The 20,527-nt window shown below is 44.9% G+C and overlaps 1 protein-coding gene across 3 annotated transcripts in view; it reads left to right on the top strand.

Annotated features, from left to right (window-relative positions):
• Positions 1 to 20,527, top strand: part of elovl2 (ELOVL fatty acid elongase 2) — a 123,753-nt gene that overhangs the window by 84,793 nt on the left and 18,433 nt on the right. For all 3 annotated transcript variants that reach the window (XM_080204850.1, XM_080204859.1, XM_080204840.1), the window contains one exon: positions 12,682 to 12,853. In XM_080204850.1, coding sequence (XP_080060976.1) covers positions 12,682 to 12,853 — 172 coding nt within the window. The remainder of the gene's footprint in view (positions 1 to 12,681; positions 12,854 to 20,527) is intronic.

The following is a 20,527-nucleotide window of genomic DNA, read 5'->3' as shown; positions in this document are numbered from 1 at the left end:
ATTTACCATAGCCAAAACACCTAACCTGCACATCTTTGAACTGTGGGAGGAAACTGGAGCACCCGGAGGAAACGCATGCTGACACAGGGAGAATATGCAAACTCCACACATTCAGGTCACCTAAGATCGGAATTGAGCCCAGGTCCGTGGCACTGAGGCAACAGTGCTAATCACTGTGTCACATTGCTGCCCTCAGCACCCTGTTACCCTCTTAAGGACCATTGAATCTTTAATTGTCAGGGCGTGACTTTTGCCCCATCTGGGAACAAGACCCATCTTCCAAAAGTTACCAACGATACATTAGGAACAGGGACCACTGCTGGGACTGCAGTCTACTCAACACTGAGGAACCGTGGACCTGTATGTAAGTCTGGTATTTTTGCTGGGGCCAGGATGACAGGACTTGACAAGGGTGGGGATATGGTGCTGAATTTGGCAAGTCAATGGAGGGTAACATACAGGTCTGAGGACTATCTCTGGGGGTGGGAGAAGGCCCTTACGTGACTGTCATTGGCGTCATGGGCTTCAGTTGGCCCAAGAGGCAGGTCACCAAATGCCTCCCCAGAAACCTGTAAAATTCTGGTTGAGGTGATAGCAATAGGTATGGCATCACCACTCAGGCAGTGAATTTTACAGCTCACTGTCAGCTTCCTCTGCAGAGGGCTGTGAAATTTGATCTTGTGTTTTCAATGTACATGTTGATGTGGGTTAGTCAGTGATGGGATATTATGTAACTCTCCTCAAGTTGTTTAATTGTCTTAACCAGCTGAGTGGAATATTAGGTTAGGTTGATTGGCCAATCTAAGAAATTGCCCCTTAGTGTCCAGGGAAGGGCAGGTTAGAGGGATTAGTGGGTATAATATATGTAGGGATATGGGGGTAGGGCCTGGGTGGGATTGTGTTAGGTGCAGACTCGATGGGCCGAAGGGCCTCTCTCTGCACTGTAGGGTTCTATGATTCTATGATTACAGAGTTAATTTTCCAGTGTTTTTGCCACTCTAGCAGTTAACATTACTTGTGTTCGGGGGGGATGCTTGAGGTAAGAACATTTTAAAGGTCCTTTATTACTTTCATTTTCATCTATTTAGATATAATAATGCAGTTTCATCAAGACTTCATTTTTCCCTTTGCATTTTGATCATTTGGCCCTTTTCTTAAGTTTCCAAAGCTTCTTTCCCCATAAAATAAAAGTCAAGTAAAGGAATAGGAAGTTCTAAGTATATATTTCTTAAGAGAGACATACATATACCTTAAATCTTTTATTTGCAGGTGTTTTCTGTCAGGTTTTCCAGTACAAAGATACTGCTGCGTAAGATTGTCTTTCTATAATTACATGCTCCTGGAAAATTGTGTGACTATTACACAGGACATATATATTACATACAGAAAACTGGGCATTTATAGTAAGTCCCACCCTTTTTTTATACGCAGGGAGAGAAGTGGGCCTGAATCTCTCAGATGGGAAATCTCAATCTGCTGGGCTATTTAGGTTTAATGCTGAGTTCAAACTGACCCCAATTTGCACTTTGGGAACCATGATTTGATAGAGTTGACATAAATGCTCATGAAGGGTAGGGTTTAAGGTCTGTTTTACTTGTCAAGATTGAAAATGCTTTAAATGCCTAATATTTTAAAATTGAAAATAATTCAGACTACAGCTGAAAAGAAACTCTCTGCTGGAGTACTTAATGAAAAATTAATAGTTTACATAGTTTGCAGGAAGACTTGGACAGGTTGCAGAGCTGGGCCGAGAGGTGGCGGATGGAGTTTAATGCGGAGAAGTGTGAGGTAATTCACTTTGGTAGGAATAACAGATGTGTTGAGTATAGGGCTAACGGGAGGACTTTGAATAGTGTGGATGAACAGAGGGATCTAGGTGTATGTGTACATAGATCCCTGAAAGTTGGGAATCAAGTAGATAGGGTTGTTAAGAAGGCATACGGTGTCTTGGCGTTTATTGGTAGGGGGATTGAATTTAGGAGTCGCAGCGTCATGTTGCAACTGTACACAACTCTGGTGCGGCCGCACTTGGAGTATTGTGTGCAGTTCTGGTCCCCACATTACAGGAAGGATGTGGAGGCTTTGGAGAGGGTGCAGAGGAGGTTTACCAGGATGTTGCCTGGTATGGAGGGGAGGTCCTATGAGGAGAGACTGAGGGATTTGGGGTTGTTTTCGCTGGAAAGAAGGCGGCTAAGAGGGGATCTTATTGAAACATATAAGATGATTAGAGGTTTAGATAGGGTGGACAGTGATAGCCTTTTTCCTCGGATGGAGAAAGCTAGCACGAGGGGGCATGGCTTTAAATTAAGGGGGGGTAGTTATAGGACGGATGTCAGGGGTAGGTTCTTTACCCAGAGGGTGGTGAGGGATTGGAATGCCCTGCCTGCTGCGGTTGTAAATGCGCCTAGTTTGGGGGCGTTTAAGAGATCCGTGGATAGGTTTATGGACGAAAAGGGATTGGTTTAGGTTAGTGGGTCATTGTTTTTTAACTGGTCGGCGCAACATCGTGGGCCGAAGGGCCTGATCTGCGCTGTAATGTTCTATGTTCTATGTTCTACTAAAAACGTGGTGTAACTTCTGAAAAAAAAAACATGTGTTTCTAGTTTCAATGGGCTTCACTGCTGGCATTTCCCCAACTGCTGCTGTTATAGGTGAGCATATTATGAATGCTTGGCTGAATTTCAAAAACTCACAACTTCGCAACTGCGGAATTCACGTTGTGATTTACAGCTCTGAGGTTATTAAAGGGTTAACTCTTATGGTATGTTTAGTGAATTGAAGTTTGTGTTATTACAACAGATTGGCACTTGAGGAGATTTAATTTTTTGAATGGGTTTCATAAATTAGTTTTTTCAATATCACTTATATATGACTGAGAGCTTTCGGATCATTAAATCTTTAAAATTTTCGTAAGACCCGTGTTCTGTTGATAGCAAGTACTGGATGAGTGGCTATGAAGGGGACATGGGAGCATGCAAGTTATGGAGGTGGCATGAGCATGGTTCCAGAGAGGCTGCACCTGCAGGCTGGGTTTTTGCGACTCGGGGTCCTTGTGCACGAGTTGCAAAAACCCAGTCTGCAGGTGATCAAGAAGGCAGATGGAATGTTGGCCTTTATAGCGAGGGGGATAGAATATAAAAGTAGGGAGGTCTTGCTGCAACTGTACAGGGTACTGGTGAGGCTGCAGCTGGAGTACTGTGTGCAGTTTTGGTCGCCGCACTTGCGCAAGGATATATTGGCCTTGGAGGGAGTGCAGAGGAGGTTCACTAGGCTGATACCGAAGATGAGGGGTTGGCCTATGAAGAGAGACTAAATAGACTGGGTCTGTACTCGTTGGAGTTGAGAAGGATGAGGGGGGATCTTATAGAGACGTATAAGATAATGAAGGGGATGGATAGGGTAGAGGTAGAGAGATTCTTCCTGCTTAGAAAGGATAGCAGGACTTGAGGACACAGCCTCAAGATAAAAGGGGGGCAGTTTAGATCAGAGTTGAGGAGGAACTTCTTCACTCAAAGGGCGGTGAATCTCTGGAATTCTCTGCCCGTTGAAGTGGTGGAGGCTACCTCGCTGAATATATTTAAGTCATGGGTAGATAGGATTCTGATAGGTGAATTAAGGGTTATGGGGAGAAAGCGAGAAAGTGGAACTGATCCACTTCAGATCAGCCATGATCTTATTGAATGGCGGGGCAGGCTCGAAGGGCTAGATGGCCTACTCCTGCTCCTATTTCTTATGTTCTTATGTTCTGTCTTATGTTCTCTCAGTAGCATTTGTTTTGATTTTCATCAGCCTTATATTTATTGAGAGTAAAAAGATCAACTTGTTTTTTTACTCTAGGTCTATAGAATTTTAACAAATAAAGAGTAATTACTTCATAGAGGGAATTATTGTTTCAGTTTTTCTGGACAGCATTCTCCCTTCCAGACATTGGCAGGCAGAACTGGAAATTTTGGAGTGAGTCAAGAAATGGAAAAATACTGGCAGGAAGGAAAGAGACAAGGTGAACAATTGGCAAAGGTGGGGAGGGGTGTGGGTGCAGGGCAGCACAAGGATGGCGAAGCTGGAGCCCAACACAAAAGGCAGAAATACAGACATGGTGGAATGGGAACAGAACAGGGATCTGTTCTCGGACCCTTGCTGTTTGTCATTTTCATAAATGACCTGGATGAGGAAGTGGAGGGATGGGTTGGTAAGTTTGCCGATGAAACGATGGTTAGTGGTGTTGTGGATAGTCTGGAGGGATGTCAGAAGTTGCAGCAAGACATAGATAGGATGCAAGGCTGGGCGGAGAAGTGGCAGATGGACTTCAACGCAGATAAATGTGTAGTGGTCCATTTTGGCAGGTCAAATAGGATGAAGGAGTATAACATCAAGGGTAGGACTCTTAGCAGTGTAGAGGATCAGAAGGTCCTTGGGGTCCGGGTCCACAGGACTCTTAAATCGGCCTCTCAGGTGGAGGATGTGGTCAAGGAGGTGTATGGTGTACTGGCCTTCATCATCAGTCGAGGAATTGAGTTTAGGAGTCGGGAGGTAATGCTGCAACTTTATAAGACCCTTGTCAGACCCCACTTGGAGTACTGTGTGCAATTTTCATCGCCTCACTACAGGAAGGATGTGGAGGCTATTGAGAGGGTGCAGAGGAGATTTACAAGGATGTTGCTTGGATTGGGAGGCATGCCTTATGAGGATAGGTTGAGGGAGCTAGGTCTTTTCTCCCTGGAGAGACGAAGGATGAGAGGTGACCTGATAGAGGTTTATAAGATGTTGAAAGGTATAGATCAGGTGGATTCTCATAGGCTATTTCCCAGGACTGAAATGGTCGCGATGAGAGGATGCAGGTTTAAGGTGCTGGGAAGTAGGTACAGAGGAGATGTCATGGGTAAGTTTTTCACTCAGAGGGTGGTGAGTGGGTGGAATCGGCTGCCGTCAGTGGTGGTGGAGGCGAACTCGCTGGGGTCTTTTAAGAGACTTCTGGATAAGTACATGGGATTTAATGGGATTGAGGGTTGTAGATAGGCCTAGTAGGTATGGATATGATCGGCGTAACTTGTGGGCCGAAGGGCCTGTTTGTGCTGTTTGAGAGTAGTCATGTCCAATCGCTATCCCTGTCTCTCCCAAGGTAGGACAGCCTCACTCTGTAACCACACTCTCCAATAAATACACCAATGAAACTTCACCCACTCTCCTCACTGTCTCCAAACACAGCAGATTCTAACCCAGTACCTCCCTCACATACTCCATCAGTGTTTGGGATACACACTTAACACTGACTCTTACACTAATACTGAGGGCGAGCCGCACTGTCAGAGGGTCAGTGCTGAGGGCGAGCCGCACTGTCAGAGGGTCCCCTATCCGAGATATTTGAATCATCAATAGTCATGGGTGCTTGAATATTGGAGGATGGCAAATGTTGTGCCTTCGTTTAAAAAGGGCTGTGGGGAAAAGCCTGGGAACTACAGGCCAGTGAGCCTCACATCTGTGGTGGGTAAATTGTTAGAAGGTATTTTGAGAGAAGGGATCTACAGGTATTCAGAGACGCAAGGACAAATTAGGGACAGTCAGCATGGCTTTGTGAGTGGAAAATCATCTCTCTCAAATTTGATTGAGTTTTTTTGAAGGGGTAACCAAGAAGGTAGATGAGGGCAGTGCAGCTAATGCTGGCTACGTGGACTTTAGCAAGGCCTTTGACAAGGTACCGCATGGTAGGTTGATGTAAAAGGTTAAATTTCACGAGACCCAGGGTGAGGTAGCTAAATGAATATACAATTGGCTTGATAACAGAAGCCAGAGAGGTGGTTTTACAGAGTTGTTTTTCAAACTGGAGGCCTGTGATCAGTGGTGTGCCTCAGGGATCAGTGCTGGAGCCACTGTTATGTCATTTATATTAATGATTTGGATGAGAATATAGGAGGCATGGTTAGTAAGTTTGCAGATGACACTAAGATTGGTGACATAGTGGAGAGTAAAGAAGGTTATCTCGGATTGCAATGGGATCTTGATCAGTTGGGCCAGTGGGCTGACGAATAGCAGATGGAGTTTAATTTAGATAAATGCAAGGTGATGCATTTTGGAAGATTGAACCAGGGCAGGACTTACTCAGTTAATGATAGGGAGTTGGGGAGAGTTACAGAACAAAGAGATCTTGGGGTACATGTTCACAGCTCCTTGAAAATGGAGTCACAGGTGGACAGTGGTGAAGCAGGCATTCGGCATGCTTGGTTTCATCGGTCAGAACATTGAATACAGGAGTTGGGATGTCTTGTTGAAGTTGGACAAGACATTGGCAAGGCCACACTTGGAATACTGTGTACAGTTCTGGTCATCCTATTATGGAAAAGATATTATTAAACTAGAAAGAGGGCAGAAAAGATTTAGTGGGATGTTATTGGGACTTGATGGTTTGAGTTATAAGGAGAGGCTGGATAGACTAGGACTTTTTTCTCTGGCGCATAGAAGGCTGAGGGGTGATCTTATAGAGGTCTATAAAATAATGAGGGGTACAGACCAGCTAGATAGTCAATATCTTTTCCTAAAGGTAGGGAAGTCTAAAACTAGAGGGCATAGGTTTAAGGTGAGAGGGGAGAGATACAAAAGGGTCCAGGGAGGCAATTTTTTCACTGAGGGTGGTGAGTAGAGGCAGGTACAATTTTGTCTTTAAAAAGTATTTAGACAGTTGCATGGGTAAGATGGGTATAGAGGGCCAAATGTGGGCAATTGGGATTAGCTGAGGGGTTTAAAACAAAAAGAGCAGCATGGACAAGTTGGGCTGAAGGGCCTTTTTCCATGCTGTAAACCTCTATGACTTTATAACTAGGCAAATTGGAAAGGAAGCACACAATACAGTCATTTTAGTCTGAACACAGGAATGTGAAAATTGGGAATGCAGGGAACTGTTAAAGCACAGCTGCTGCATATATGTCAGATAATTAATAATAGCCTCTAATATGCTTTCTCTAATTTGCATGGCTTATGGGACAATTGGCCTCCATTCAAAATTTGTGTTAAAGTCAACTTTAATCAGTGTGCCAAATCTAAAAATGGAGAAGGAAGTTTGGTAAGGTGGTGCATGTCATCAATACATCAAACCTTCTCTACTCACTGTAGTTTTGAGAAGTATCAGGGTTGGTGTCTTGGTCACCTCGCTCTGAGTTTGTGCCTCAGTTACAAGGCTGTATCAGCAATAAGGCTAGTAGTGAAGGTGCAATTTGAAGTCAATACAGACTAAGCAAGCTCTGGAAAGATCAGCACAGAAGCCTGAATGCTCTCTGGGCAGTCGAAGTTGAAACAATGCAAGCACTGCTTCAAAGAACTTACTGCCACATTAATGAGAAACAACAGTGGACATTGAGATGAGTACATTGTGTAAGGCCTTGTGCTTTCGCAATGCCACTTAGACACAACTGCAATGATCCCTTCAAGGCTTTGGAGCAGCGCTCTCAAACAATTAAGGTTGCAAATGCATTTAGACCACACTTCCAATAAAAATTCTTGCACATTTCCCTGACGTCACACAAGTTTCCTGTAACTATCTTTAGTGAGCTTTACATCACATGAATGTGCAGCTGCTAAAGTGAGATAGCTGAAGATAGCTTGCCCTCAAATAAGGGAGCACATATGTGAATATCCTCACTGCTTTCAAATGACCAAACCATTCTCATTGACATTAAATGTATTTACAGAAGTACAAGATATGTACAGTGATTGAACACCTATGACCCAGAACTGATGGTAATATTTCTTAATTTTCCTAACCCTATCACCCTCTTGTCTATGATGATGTTCTTTGGTCCAAAGTTCTCAGGACCTCAACCTGATGAGGCTGTCCTGCTCAGGCAGATGCACTCTCCTCAAACCTACAGAGAGTGGAGAAAGTTTGATGCAGAGTGGATTCAGAGTGGCCAGACACCCTTGGAGTATGCTATGTGGAGGCTACCAGGGTATCCAATTGTTACTACTCCTCTCTCTGTCAAAAGGTCCCTCCCTAATTCATTGAGGATAAGGGACACCTGGAGGGAGGTCAAGGTGTCTTGGTTCTTTACTGTCCTAGCACTGATGAATCAGTGCCCTATAACCATGTGCAGGTCCAAGTGCAAATCTGGCAAACCTACTTGATCAAGATCTTCAAGGTGGTTGCCACCTTCCCATGATGGCCACAAGGCAGCCCAGAAGGAAAAGAACAGTTCAGACCAGTATTCCTATTTCCCAGTTTCATGTTTGTTTCCTCTGGGACTTTTATGTTGAAGCCATGATATTTGGAAGATCTCACCGGAATGCCTCCATCCTCCAATCTGCCTAAAGTTCTGGGCTGTTAGACCATAGAGTAGGAGCAGAATTAGACCATTCAGCCCATCCATATACTCTTCCTTTTAATCATGGCTGATAAGTTTCTCAACCCTATTCTCCCACCTTTTCCCCATAACCTTTAATCCCCTTACCAATCAAGAACCCATCTTTCTCTATCTTAAGCATACTCCATAACTTGGCCTCCACAATCTTCTTTCACAATGAATTCCATAGGTTCACCCCCGGCTGAAGAAATTCTTCCTCATCTTGGTTCTAAAGGGGCATCCCTTTATTCTGAGATGGTGCCCTCAGATCCAGTCTCGCCTACTAGTGAAAACATTTTTTCCGCATCCACACGATCCAAGCTGAGTTGTTGCATCTCCAGCATTGTCTTGATGACCACTCATTATCTGACTCAGACTCAGTGGGTGCCTGATCTCCAGTAATCCTGAGTTACAGAGATCTGGTCACTGCCTCTGACTTCTGTGGAACATGTCAGTGAGATGATTTCAAGAAAGTGACCCTGAGCTCAATCTTGAACTATGACCCACTGAGCTTTGTGTCCCTGAGCTAGTGAAGGGTGCAAATGAAAGTAGTGGTAGACTTTTCTCTAATGGCCCCTCAGCTTTGTCCTTTAGGTCAGCTGTTGTTTATGTTCACCCGTCTGGTGTGCCTGGACCTGCTGGGGCCGAATAGAGGGAGAAGACAGATTTAGTTAATGAGCAGGCAGAATACAAGATTGCATGTTACTCACTCTGAATGTCAGGATGTGATCAACTCAGGGAGGCACCACCTGTACTAAGTTTCTGGGAGAAGCCAATCTTGCCTTTTCCACAGGAGAAATCCTTCCCAGCCAACTTGGTGGCATGCTCCATGATGCTGGCCATCCCGCTTCCCATCTGAGGTTTTTCCATCTTGATGTGGGCAAGCTTGGATTGCATGAAGACAAAAGGAAGGTACGTGATGAGAAGGCTTGGAGCAGGGGTTGGGAAAATGGCTTGCTCCTTGTGTGCAGTAAACTCTCCTCAGGAAGGGCTGAGGATGTGCAATGTATCCGTGAGAGAGACAGTGTCTCCCATTAACACTGTTCAGGAGTCTCCAATATATAACTTTGAGTGTATGATGAGAATTTGATATCTGAACTCATCCTCGCAGCGGATTCATCCTCTTCCTGCTGTGGATTGCATTGTGGGTTGGAGGTGGGGGTGGGGTGAATTGGCAAGGTACTAGACTACGCATAATTAACTGGCTTCCATGAATGGCATCAGCTGTCATTTCCCATCGCTCCAACCAGCAGGAGGTCTGTTTGTGGAACCTACACACCACAGCACTTAGCTTTAAGAAGGGAACATTCTGCCCTCCAGTCTAGCAATCTAAATTAAAAGAGATACAGGCCATGATGTGGAGGTGCTGGTGTTGGACTGGGGTGAGCCTGATGTTGAGAGACTTCTTAAAGTAGATGCAGTCAGTGATCCATAACTTTCAGTGATTTATTATAATGGTATGACTCCTGAAGTGTCCTACTTCTACTGAACTTAAAAGTTTTGTTTTGGAAAAACAGTTTTAAATTTGGGGAAAGGCCAATTTTATGAAGCTGAGATCTAGTTTGTAGAAAGTGGACTGGAAAGAGTTACTTCAAGGTAAATCTGTGTCAGAATGAGCAATGTCAAGGAAGATGCAGGGGGGATTTGGAACAAATATACTCCCACGAAGAAAAGCGATTGGTTTCTTGAATCCAGACATGCCTGGATGTCAATAAGCATGCATCAGGTGAAAAAAGAAACTGAACTTAATCCCATTTGCCTGCATTTGGCTATACCCCTCTAAACCTTTGCTGTACGTACCCATCTAAATATCTTTCAAATTTTGTAATTGTACCTGCCTCTACCACCAACTCTGGCAGATCTTTCCATATAGGCAACAACCCCTGTGAAAAGAAGTTGCTCTCAGGTCCCCTTTTAAATCTCTCCTCTCTCACCTGAAACCTATACTCTCTAGTTTTGGACTCTCCAACCCCGGGGAAAAAGACCATGGCTATTCATCTTATCTATGCCCCTCACGATTTTATAAACCTCATCCTCCTACGCTCCAGGGAAAAAAGTCCCAACCCCTCATAATTCAAACACTAAGTCCTGGTAACATCTTTGTAAATCTCTTTTTGCACCCTCTATAATTGAATAACTTCCTTCCTATAGCAGGGTGACTAGAATTGTATGTACTACTCCAAATGTGACCTTACTGATGTCTTTTGCAGTTGTAACATAATGTCCCAACTCAACATTCTGACCCTGTCTATCTGGGATGCCACTTTGAAGGAACTATGTACCTACGCCCCTAGGCCTTTCTAGTTCAACAGCACCCAGGGCCCTGCCATTAACCATGCAAGGTCGTGCGTTCTGTGGGGACGGGACACCGCCCCACACTGGGTGTTCTGTGGACCCTGTACCCCCTCCATGTCGGGTGTTCTGTGGGGATGGGTCCCATCCCTCCCTCACGCCAGTAGTTCTGCAGGGGCGAGGGCCCTGCTTCACCCGTGGCAGGGCCTTTTTGCAGGGGCCCCGCCTAGCCCATGGCTGGGACTTTTTGTGGGGGCCCTGCCTCGCCCATGGCTGAGCCTTTTGCCCGCATCCCCACCCCCCCCCACCAGCTTTCAGGGTGCATAGCCACGACCCCTCCTCCGGGCTTTCAATGTGAATCTCCCTGAGGCAGTCTGCAGTGCTCAGAATGTGGGAGATTCACCTTGAAAATCCTGCTTTAACTAGGGTGAATGACACCTGTTTTTATGCGAATTTGGCACTGAGACAATGACTGGGGTTCTCCCAAAAAAAATTTATCAACAAGTTTTTCTGTAACACTGATCAGAAAATTATATGTTGATTGGATCCAACAGAAAGTGGCAAGTTGCATCCAAAAGTGGTTCCGTGTCTGGAAGCAATAGAGCCTGCTGGACAAATGTTTTTTGACTGGAAAGCTATTTCCACTGAAGGCTGAGTTTGGCTCCATTACTGTACATGATATGCTTCACTTATTTGGGCGTTAATATAGGGAGCATGATTAAAAGGTTTACTGATGTGAAAATTGGCCAAGTGGGTCGAGAATGGAAGAACGTGGCACAGTAGCACAGTGGTCAGCACTGTTGCTTCACAGCTCCAGGAACCTGGGTTTGATTCCCGGCTTGGGTCACTGTTTGCACATTCTCCTCGTGTCTGTGTGGGTTTCCTCCAGGTGCTCCAGTTTCCTCCCACAGTCCAAAGATGTGTGGGTTAGGTTGATTGGCCATGCTAAAATTTCCCTTAGTGTCCTGAGATGCGTAGGTTAGAGGGATTAGTGGGTAAATATGTAGAGATATGGAGGTAGGGCCTGGATGGGATTGTGGTCGGTGCAGACTCGATGGGCCGAATGGCCTCTTTCTATACTGTAAGGATTCTATTCTATGATTTCTATGAAAGCCACAGACCATAACACGGTATCAAAAGGCTCGTCAGATGAACAGGAAAATGGCAAGTGGAATTAAATTTGGAGATGTGTGGGATAATGCAAGTGGGGTGGAAATCACTACCAGGGAATACACAATGCATGGTAGGATGCTTGGAGTGAAGATTCACAAATCCATGAAGGTAGCAGGGTGGGTAAATAAGGATGTTGGGACATACAAGATGTTTTCCCTTGAAAAGCAAAGTCATAGCATGCAAGGATGGAGAAACTGTCCTGGAACTGTATAAACCATTATGTGGGTCACTGTTAGAGTATTACAAACAACTGATCAATGCATTTCAGAAAGCAGGTGACCATTATTGTTGGCGTTGGGACTCCCCCAGTCAGATGTCTCAATATCAACAGTGCACAAACTTTGTAGAAAAAACACCTTCAATAAAAATAGACTGGTACACACACTAACAGGTACTGTATAATCTCTGTTTGCAAGGGATTGACCTGTAAAAGATGGTCTATTAGTGAAATCTATTCTTCCAAGCCGAAAGTTTTATTTTTTTCCACTGAGACATGATGACCTGGAACAACTGCCTGAAAGAGTGAAAGAATCAGATTCAGTGGTAAATTTTAAAAATGAAGTGAAGATATGTATATATTTAAAAAAGCAAAAAATTGCAGCACACGTGTAAACAGTGAAGGAAAACTAATTAGATATGTCTCCTAAAGATGAACTGAATGGCTCTTTCTGTGCTATAAGATTGTGTGATCTTTGGTTGCCCTGTGATTCTAATTTGAGTTGACTCTTGGCACTGGCTTTTAATTATTTCTATGGCTAAAAGGGTCGCAGTGGCATGTGGAAAAAATTGACTATATTGAAGTTCAGTTAAAAAAAAATTTGTTCAGATAATTACTGTTGTGTGTATCTTATTGCAACTGGTTACAAGAATGTTCGTATTCATTTTACAGGTGGCTAAGGTACTGTGGTGGTACTACTTTTCTAAAGCTATTGAATTTATGGACACCATATTTTTTGTGTTGCGGAAGAAGACCAGCCAAATTACATTTCTTCATGTATATCACCATGCAACTATGTTCAACATCTGGTGGTGCGTCCTTAACTGGATACCTTGTGGTCAAAGTGAGTTGTATTACTTATACTGGTTCAAACTAACCATTTGCATGGATGGCTAAACAAATTAATAAACAAAAATGGGGATGTGGTGAAAATAACATTTTTGCAGAGATAAATTGCCAAGTTATGCAGTTGCTTTCCATGAAATTCCAGGCATATTGTGTGGAATATTCCATTCTGGAGTCTGGTGGGTAGGAAAGTTGGTGTAATTACCACTAGGTAGCAGGGTGGCTGAATACATGCTGTTCATCTTATTAATTGTGCATTAGCAAGGAGCTTAGGAAGTTGCCAACCTTGTTATTACCTCAGAGTCAAATGACAAGGCACCATTTTTAAATAGAACCCAGACAGCCATTCACTCAATGCAGGCCAGGAATTCCCTTAATACTCCTCCAGAGCCCTATAGGCTATAGCTTGTACTGGAGAGCTGACGATGTGAGCAAACACATCCTGGAACGTATAAAGCTGCCTCCAGTATTGACTTTTGCTCATTTTTAGATAAGAGCACCATATGCAATTTATCCATGGTCAAGCCAATGCATATCACTGTAGTTAACCCTATTTGCAAGCATATTGATCTTTGAGGCCCTGCTGCGTCTCGCTGCTCTGGCTCTTGTTCCTCATGGCCTTGTGCCAGCCTCCTCATCTGGATGAGAGCCATTATTAAAGGACGGTTGTCTGCAGTCTGCATCCCTGGTGCCTCAGTGAATGTAAGCCATAGAGCTGTACTGCACAGAAAAATGCCCTTCAACCCATTGTGTCCATACTGGTCAAAGACAAACCACCTAACTATTCCAATCTCATTCTCCAGCACTTGGCCAATAGTCTTGTATGCCTTGGCATGGCAAATGCACATCTAGATATGTTGTAAATGTCTTGAGCATTCCTGCCTCCACCACCATTTCTGGCAGTGAGTAATCTTCTACAGATTTGCCTCCATCTTAAAGGCAGCAGGCCAGTGCTAAGCCCTTCACCTGACCTCTGTCTAGGCATGGCATCTTCACCCCTCTCTTTCGAGGTGAAGGACACCCTGGAGGACCTGGAGTCTTCCTCCTGTTCACACATGACTGTGCGTGGACTCACTGCTCTTTGGGATTATAAAACCCATTTGCAAGAAGCCTCCCTCTAGCATTAATTTTCTTTCCTGCACTATTCTCAAAAGTCAATAGAAGCCTTGGCAGCATAGAAAGACTAATCAAATGAATTTAACTATGACCATTCTGATAGAATGACTATGACCATTCATATGAACTATGACCATTCTGGTAGAACAGAATCTGTAGAAGATTATGAACATAAGAACATAAGAAATAGGAGCAGGAGTAGGCCATCTAGCCCTTCGAGCCTGCCCCGCCATTTAATAAGATCATGGCTGATCTGTCGTGGCTCAGGTCCACATTCCCGCCCTCTCCCCATAACCCTTAATCCCCTCTCTTATCAAAAACCCATCAACCCGCGTCTTAAAAATATTTACCGAGGTAGCCCCCACCACTTCCACGGGCAGAGAATTCCAGAGATTCACCACCCTTTGAGTGAAGAAGTTCTTCCTCAACTCCATTCTAAACCGCCCCCCCCTTTATCTTGAGGCTGTGCCCCCTAGTCCTACTGTCCTTTCTGAGCGGGAAGAGTCTCTCCACCTCTATCCTATCCATCCCATTCATCATCTTATATGTCTCAATGAGATCTCCCCTCATTCTTCTAAACTCTAACGAGTACAAGCCTAGTTTATTCAGCCTCTCCTCATAGCTCAACCCCTTCAACTCCGGCATCAGCCTAGTAAACCTCCTCTGCACTCCCTCCAAGGCCAAAATATCCTTGCGTAAGTACGGCGCCCAAAACTGCACACAGTACTCCAGCTGCGGCCTCACCAATGCCCTATACAGCCGCAGCAAGACCTCCCTACTTTTATATTCAATCCCCCTCGCCATGAAGGCCAGCATCCCATTCGCCTTCCTGACCACCTGCTGCACCTGCAGGCTGGGTTTTTGCAACTCATGCACAAGGACCCCGAGGTCCCTCTGCACCGTCGCCTGCTGCAGTTTTTCGCCACGTAAGTAATAATCCTTCCTACCATTATTCCTACCAAAGTGGACCACCTTTCCAATGAGACAGGGAAGTTTTGGTAGGTTACAGAAACCGTGGTGCATTAAAGTTGTAACAAATCTAATCAAAAAGAAAAGAAAAGCATAGAAAAGGTTCAGGGAGCTAGGGAATGTTAGGGATCTAGAGGACTATATGGCTTGTCGGAAGGAACTTAAGAAGGAAATTAGGAGAGCCAGAAGAGGTCATGAGAAGGCCTTGGCAGGTAAAATTAAGGAAAACCTCAAGGCATTCTACAAGTATGTGAAGAGCAAAAGAATGAGATGTGAAGGAATAGGACCTAATCAAATGTGACGGTGGGAAAGTTTGTATAGAACTGGTAGAAATAGCAGAGGTACTCAATGAATACTTTACTTCAGTATTCACAGTGGAAGAGGATCTTGGTGATTGTAGCACAGGCTTGCAGCGGACTGAAAAGCTTGAGTATGTGGACATTAAGAAAGAGGATGTGTTGGAGCTTTTGAATAGTATCAAGTCGCCGGGACCGGATGGGATGTACCCCAGGTTACTGTGGGAGGTGAGGGAAGAGATTGCAGAGCCTCTGGCGATGATCTTTGTGTCATCGATGGAGACGGGAGAGGTTCTAGAGGATTGGAGGATTGCGGATGTGGTTCCTATATTCAAGAAAGGGAATAGAGATAGCCCAGGAAGTTATTGACCGGTGAGTCCAACCTCAGTGGTTGGTAAGTTGATGGCAAAGATCCTGAGAGACAGGATTTATGAAAATTTAGAGAAGTATAGTATGACCAAAAGTAGTCAGCGTGGCTTTGTCAAAGGCAGATTGTGTCTTTCAAGCCTGGTTGAGTTTTTTGAAGATATGACTAAACATATTGAAGGAAGAGCAGTAGATGTGGTTTGTATGGACTTCAGCAAGGCGTTCGATAAGGTGCCCCATGCAAGACTTATTGAGAAAGTTGGGGGGGGGGGGGGGGCGGCGGCGGGTGCATGGGATCCAAGGGGGCATTGCTTTGTGGATCCAGAACTGGCTTGCCCGCAGAAGGCAAAGAATGGTTGTAGATTGGTCTTTTTCTGCATGGAGGTCAGTCATCAGTGCCCCATGGATCTGTTCTGGGACCCTTGCTGTTTGTGATTTTTATAAATGACCTGGATGAGAAAGTGGAGGGATGGATTGGTAAGCTTGCCGATGACACAAAGGTTGGAGGTGTTGTGGACAGTTTGGAGGGATGTTAGAAGTTGCAGCGAGACATAGATGGGATGCAAGACTGGGCGGAGCAGTGGCAGATGGACTTCAGTCCGGAAGTGTGTGGTGGTTCATTTTGGCAGGTCAAATGGGATGACGGAATATATTAAGGGTAAGACTCTTAGCAGTGTGGAAGATCAGAAGGATGTGGGTCTGGGTTCACAGGACTCTCAAATCGGCTTCGCAGGTAGAGGACCTGGTTAAGAAAGCATATGGTGTACTGGCCTTCATCAATCGAGGAATTGAGTTTAGGAGTCGGGAGATAATGCTGCAGCTGTATAAGACCCTGATGAGACCCCACTTGGAATACTGTGCTCAGTTCTGGTTGCCTCACTACAGGAAGGATGTGGAAGCCATTGAAAGGGTGCAGAGGAGATTTACAAGGACGTTGCCTGGATTGGGTGGCATGCCTTATGAGGACAGGTTAAGAGAGTTCGGTCTTTTCTCCTTGGAGAGACAAAGGATGAGAGGTGACCTGATAGGGGTGTATAAGATGTTGAGGGGTATAGTCCCAGGCTGGCCAGTGATTGAGCTAGCCACCAAGTGGGAGGCTGACAGTTCAGGGCCACTGCATATGCACAGAGGCCTGCTGCTTTCCGCCTCCCTGGCAGGGATTGGCCTCACCCCCTGAAATCTAATGATATTCACACGAGTGCACACTGCAGAGTGTGGGAGATTCTAGTCTGAACACCCACTGAAGAAAACGACATGAATTACTCCTCCAGTTTTCCTGCATATTTGGCGCTTAGAATTTTTTTGGGAGAACTCCGACCTTGATTCAAGACTCACGTGAAACAATTTTTTTTCTCTGCGGTCTTCACCCTTTGCTCCTTTTTGCCTCATCCCTCTTTTTTATATGATTCCAAAAAGGGAAGGTGTTGCAAACGCTCTTCCTGCATTTTGAGTGTGTGTAAAATAATGGAACTGTCTGATTTTACCCTATCTTGAGTTTGCTGTGGGGTTATTAAGAGGATTTGATCACTCCAAGCTGAAGGTTAGAGAAAATACCACTTATAAATACCAATACTTAGAAAGTGGGAATCATCTTTCTGTTTATGGACAGAGAGGAGAAATCAGAACTGTTTTAAATGGGGAGCTCAATTGAATTTGACCAGAGGCCAAGTTTTGAGATGAGCCAAATCCTATATAAAGAGCTAGTTGGAAGCTAAGAGGAAAATGGTGGCAGGAACAAATTTTCAAACACAATTAACTTACCAGAGCAAATTCATTTCCCCAACAGTAAGAAAGTGGCAATGTATGATACCCAGATGTTTGTTCACCATGAAAATTGGAAAGGAAAACAGAGAGCGCTAGATAGGAAAGACACCACCCCCCCCTATACACACGCGCACACACACACACACACACACACACTCGCACGCTGTCCCTCTCTTGCACGCTGTGTCAGGAAAGGAAACAAGAAAGAAGAGTGTGTGCTAAGCATCCCGCAGCTTGAATGGTGAGCTCAAGGTTCTCATTGTAATTTAACAGGTTGCTCCAGAACTGAATGCTGGAGATTGTGTGGCAAAACAGTTAGCCCAGTATGATTTTGCATAAGTAACCTCTTAAGGAACACTCCAGGAGGTACTGCAGCAAAGCAGACAGAATCTCTCTTCGCAGAAACTTACTCTTTTGAGGGTATGGGTGTATGTGTGTCTGAGCCGCACAAACACATAAGAATCAGGAACATCCAAAATGTGATCAGGGTGGCACAATGGTTAGCAAGGACCTGGGTTCAATTCCAGCCTTGGGGTCTGTCCAAAGATGTGCAGGTTGGGTTGATTTGTCATGCTAAATTGCCCCTTAATGTCCCAAGGTGTTAGGTTAGTGGGGTAAATGTGAGGTTACGGGAATAGGGCCTGAGTGGGTGCTCTGTCAGAAAGTCAGTGCAGACTAGATGGATCAAATGGCCTCTTTCTGCACTGTAGAGATTCTATGATATTCCTCCAGAGCACGGGCACTCCCTCCTTAATGTTGGAGAGAAATTTAAACCTACCTAAACCACACACCCCCAACGCGCCCCCCCCCCCCCCCCCCGCCCGGCTCCCCAAACTGCCTCAACACTCCTTGAAGATCTCAGTGGAATGGGAGAAGACTTTGTGTTTGCATCCTTCTATAAGGTCCATTTCAAGGCCCTGTTACAGTAGGATGTCTCTAAACTACCTAAATTGATTTTCCATTGAGAACAATTTGCCTAGCAGCAATGTGCTAGCCAGTGAAAGAAAAGTGTAAAGAAATACCCCAAATATGGAAGAATTAAATAGCATCCTGCAAGCCTTAGAACAGAGAAGAAAAATAGGGAGAGTCTGAGAGAAGGCCAGTTAATAAGCTCAGTAAAGACTTGTCTGAGTATCTTCCTATTATTTAGATCCAGAAAGATTGGTCCAAGTTCAGGGCCAGCTGCCCGGCCTGTTGCTGTGCAAACCCAGAGCAGAAACTGGAACTTACCAGTTGTGCTAGGGCCTTAGCCTGGTTCAGACTCTATTAAAAAGACCACAGTCGCCTTTAAAAATGTTCCACCATTCTAACCACAGACTTGGGGTTAAATAGCTAAGCCAACAGGTTACCAAAGTGAACAGGCAAGAGCTAAGCTGGACAGAGCAGCTCAGCCCTATGATACCAGGGCCTGGCACAAACTGAGACATCCAGCATTTCCCTGCAGATTGTCCAGAACATGTTCCATAGAACCATAGAAAATTACAGCTCAGAAACAGACCTTTTGGCCCTTCTTGTCTGTGCCGAACCATTTTTTGCCTAGTCCCACTGACCTGCACTTGGACCATATCCCTCCATACCCCTCTCATCCATGTACCTGTGCAAGTTTTTCTTAAATGTTAAAAGTGACCCCGCATTTACCACTTTATCCAGCAGCTCATTCCTCACTCCCACCACTCTCTGCGTGAAGAAGCCCCCCTTAATATTCCCTTTAAACTTTTCTCCTTTCACCCTTAACCCATGCTGTCTGTTTTTTTTTCCTCCCCTAGCCTCAGTGGAAAAACCCTGCTTGCATTCACTGTATCTATACCCGTCAAAATCTTATACACCTCCATCAAATCTCCCCTCATTCTTCTACGCTCCAGGGAATAAAGTCCTAACCTATTCAATCTCTCTCTGTAACTCAGCTTCTCAAGTCCTGGCAACATCCTCGTGAACCTTCTCTGTGCTCTTTCAATCTTATTTACATCCTTCCTGTAACTGGGTGACCAAAACTGTACACAATACTCTAAATTCGACCTCACCAATGCCTTATATAACCTTACCATAACACTCCAACTTTTATACTCGATACTCCAATTTATAAAGGCCATTGTACCAAAAGCACTCTTTTTATGACCCTGTCCACCTGTGATGTCACTTTTAGGGAATTCTGTACCTGTATTCCCAGATCCCTCTGTTCAACTGCATTCTTCAGGTCCTACCATTTACCCTGTATGTTCTACTTTGGTTTGTCCTACCAAAGTGCAATACCTCACACTTGTCTGTGCTAAATTCCATTTAGCATTTTTCAGCCCATTTTTCTAGTTGGTCCAAATTTTTGAGTCGGTCCACCTCGTGTCCAACGAGGGGCATACAGACAATGGATCATACTGGGGCTGCTCTTGGTGGTTCGAGATTGGCCTAGTGCTTCATGTCGTTAGTGTGTGCCTAAACTGGACAAGATACTGGGCAAGACGACAGCTCAGTGGCTATCGCTGATTGCTGTGCAGACACATGGATTTGGGCCGGTGTCTGTGGGAGTTTGCGCATTCTCCCCGTGCTTGCGTGGGTTTTCTCCGGGTGCTCCGGTTTCCTCCCACACCCCAAAGATGTGCTGTTAGGCTGATTGGCAGGAATAAATTGTCCCTAAATCAGTTTCCCTCAATCTGGATGGCCATAAAACATTAGACAGGGGTCGTGGGTAGAGAGGTGGACTGGTGGTGTTGAGATGGCGGCGCGGGCTCGTTGGGCCGAAGGGCCTGTTTCCCAGGCTGATTTTGTTCTTTGTTGTTCTAAATCCCTCTGCAAGCTTTGAAAACCTTCCTCACTGTCCACTACACCTCCAGTCTTTGTATCATCAGCAAATTTGCTGATCCAATTTACCACATTATCATCCAGATCATTGATATAGATGACAAACAACATTGGACCCAACACCGATCCCTGCAGCACACCACTCGTCACAGGCCTCCACTCAGAGAAGCAATCTTCCACAACCACTCTCTGGCTTCTTCCATTGAGCCAGTGTCTAATCCAATTTATTACCTCCCCATCTATACTTAGTGACTGAACCTTCCTGACTAACCTCCCATGAGGGACCTTATCAAAGGCCTTGCTAAAATCCAGGTAGACAACATCCACCGCCTTCCCTTCATCCACTTTCCTGGTGACCTCCTCAAAAA

This window comes from Carcharhinus amblyrhynchos, chromosome 2, assembly GCF_965287045.1.
Source record: "Carcharhinus amblyrhynchos chromosome 2, sCarAmb.v2.hapA, whole genome shotgun sequence".
Lineage (NCBI taxonomy): Eukaryota > Metazoa > Chordata > Chondrichthyes > Carcharhiniformes > Carcharhinidae > Carcharhinus > Carcharhinus amblyrhynchos.
The sequence above is the reverse complement of the archived record's forward strand: the minus strand, read 5'-3'. Positions and strand labels throughout refer to the sequence as shown.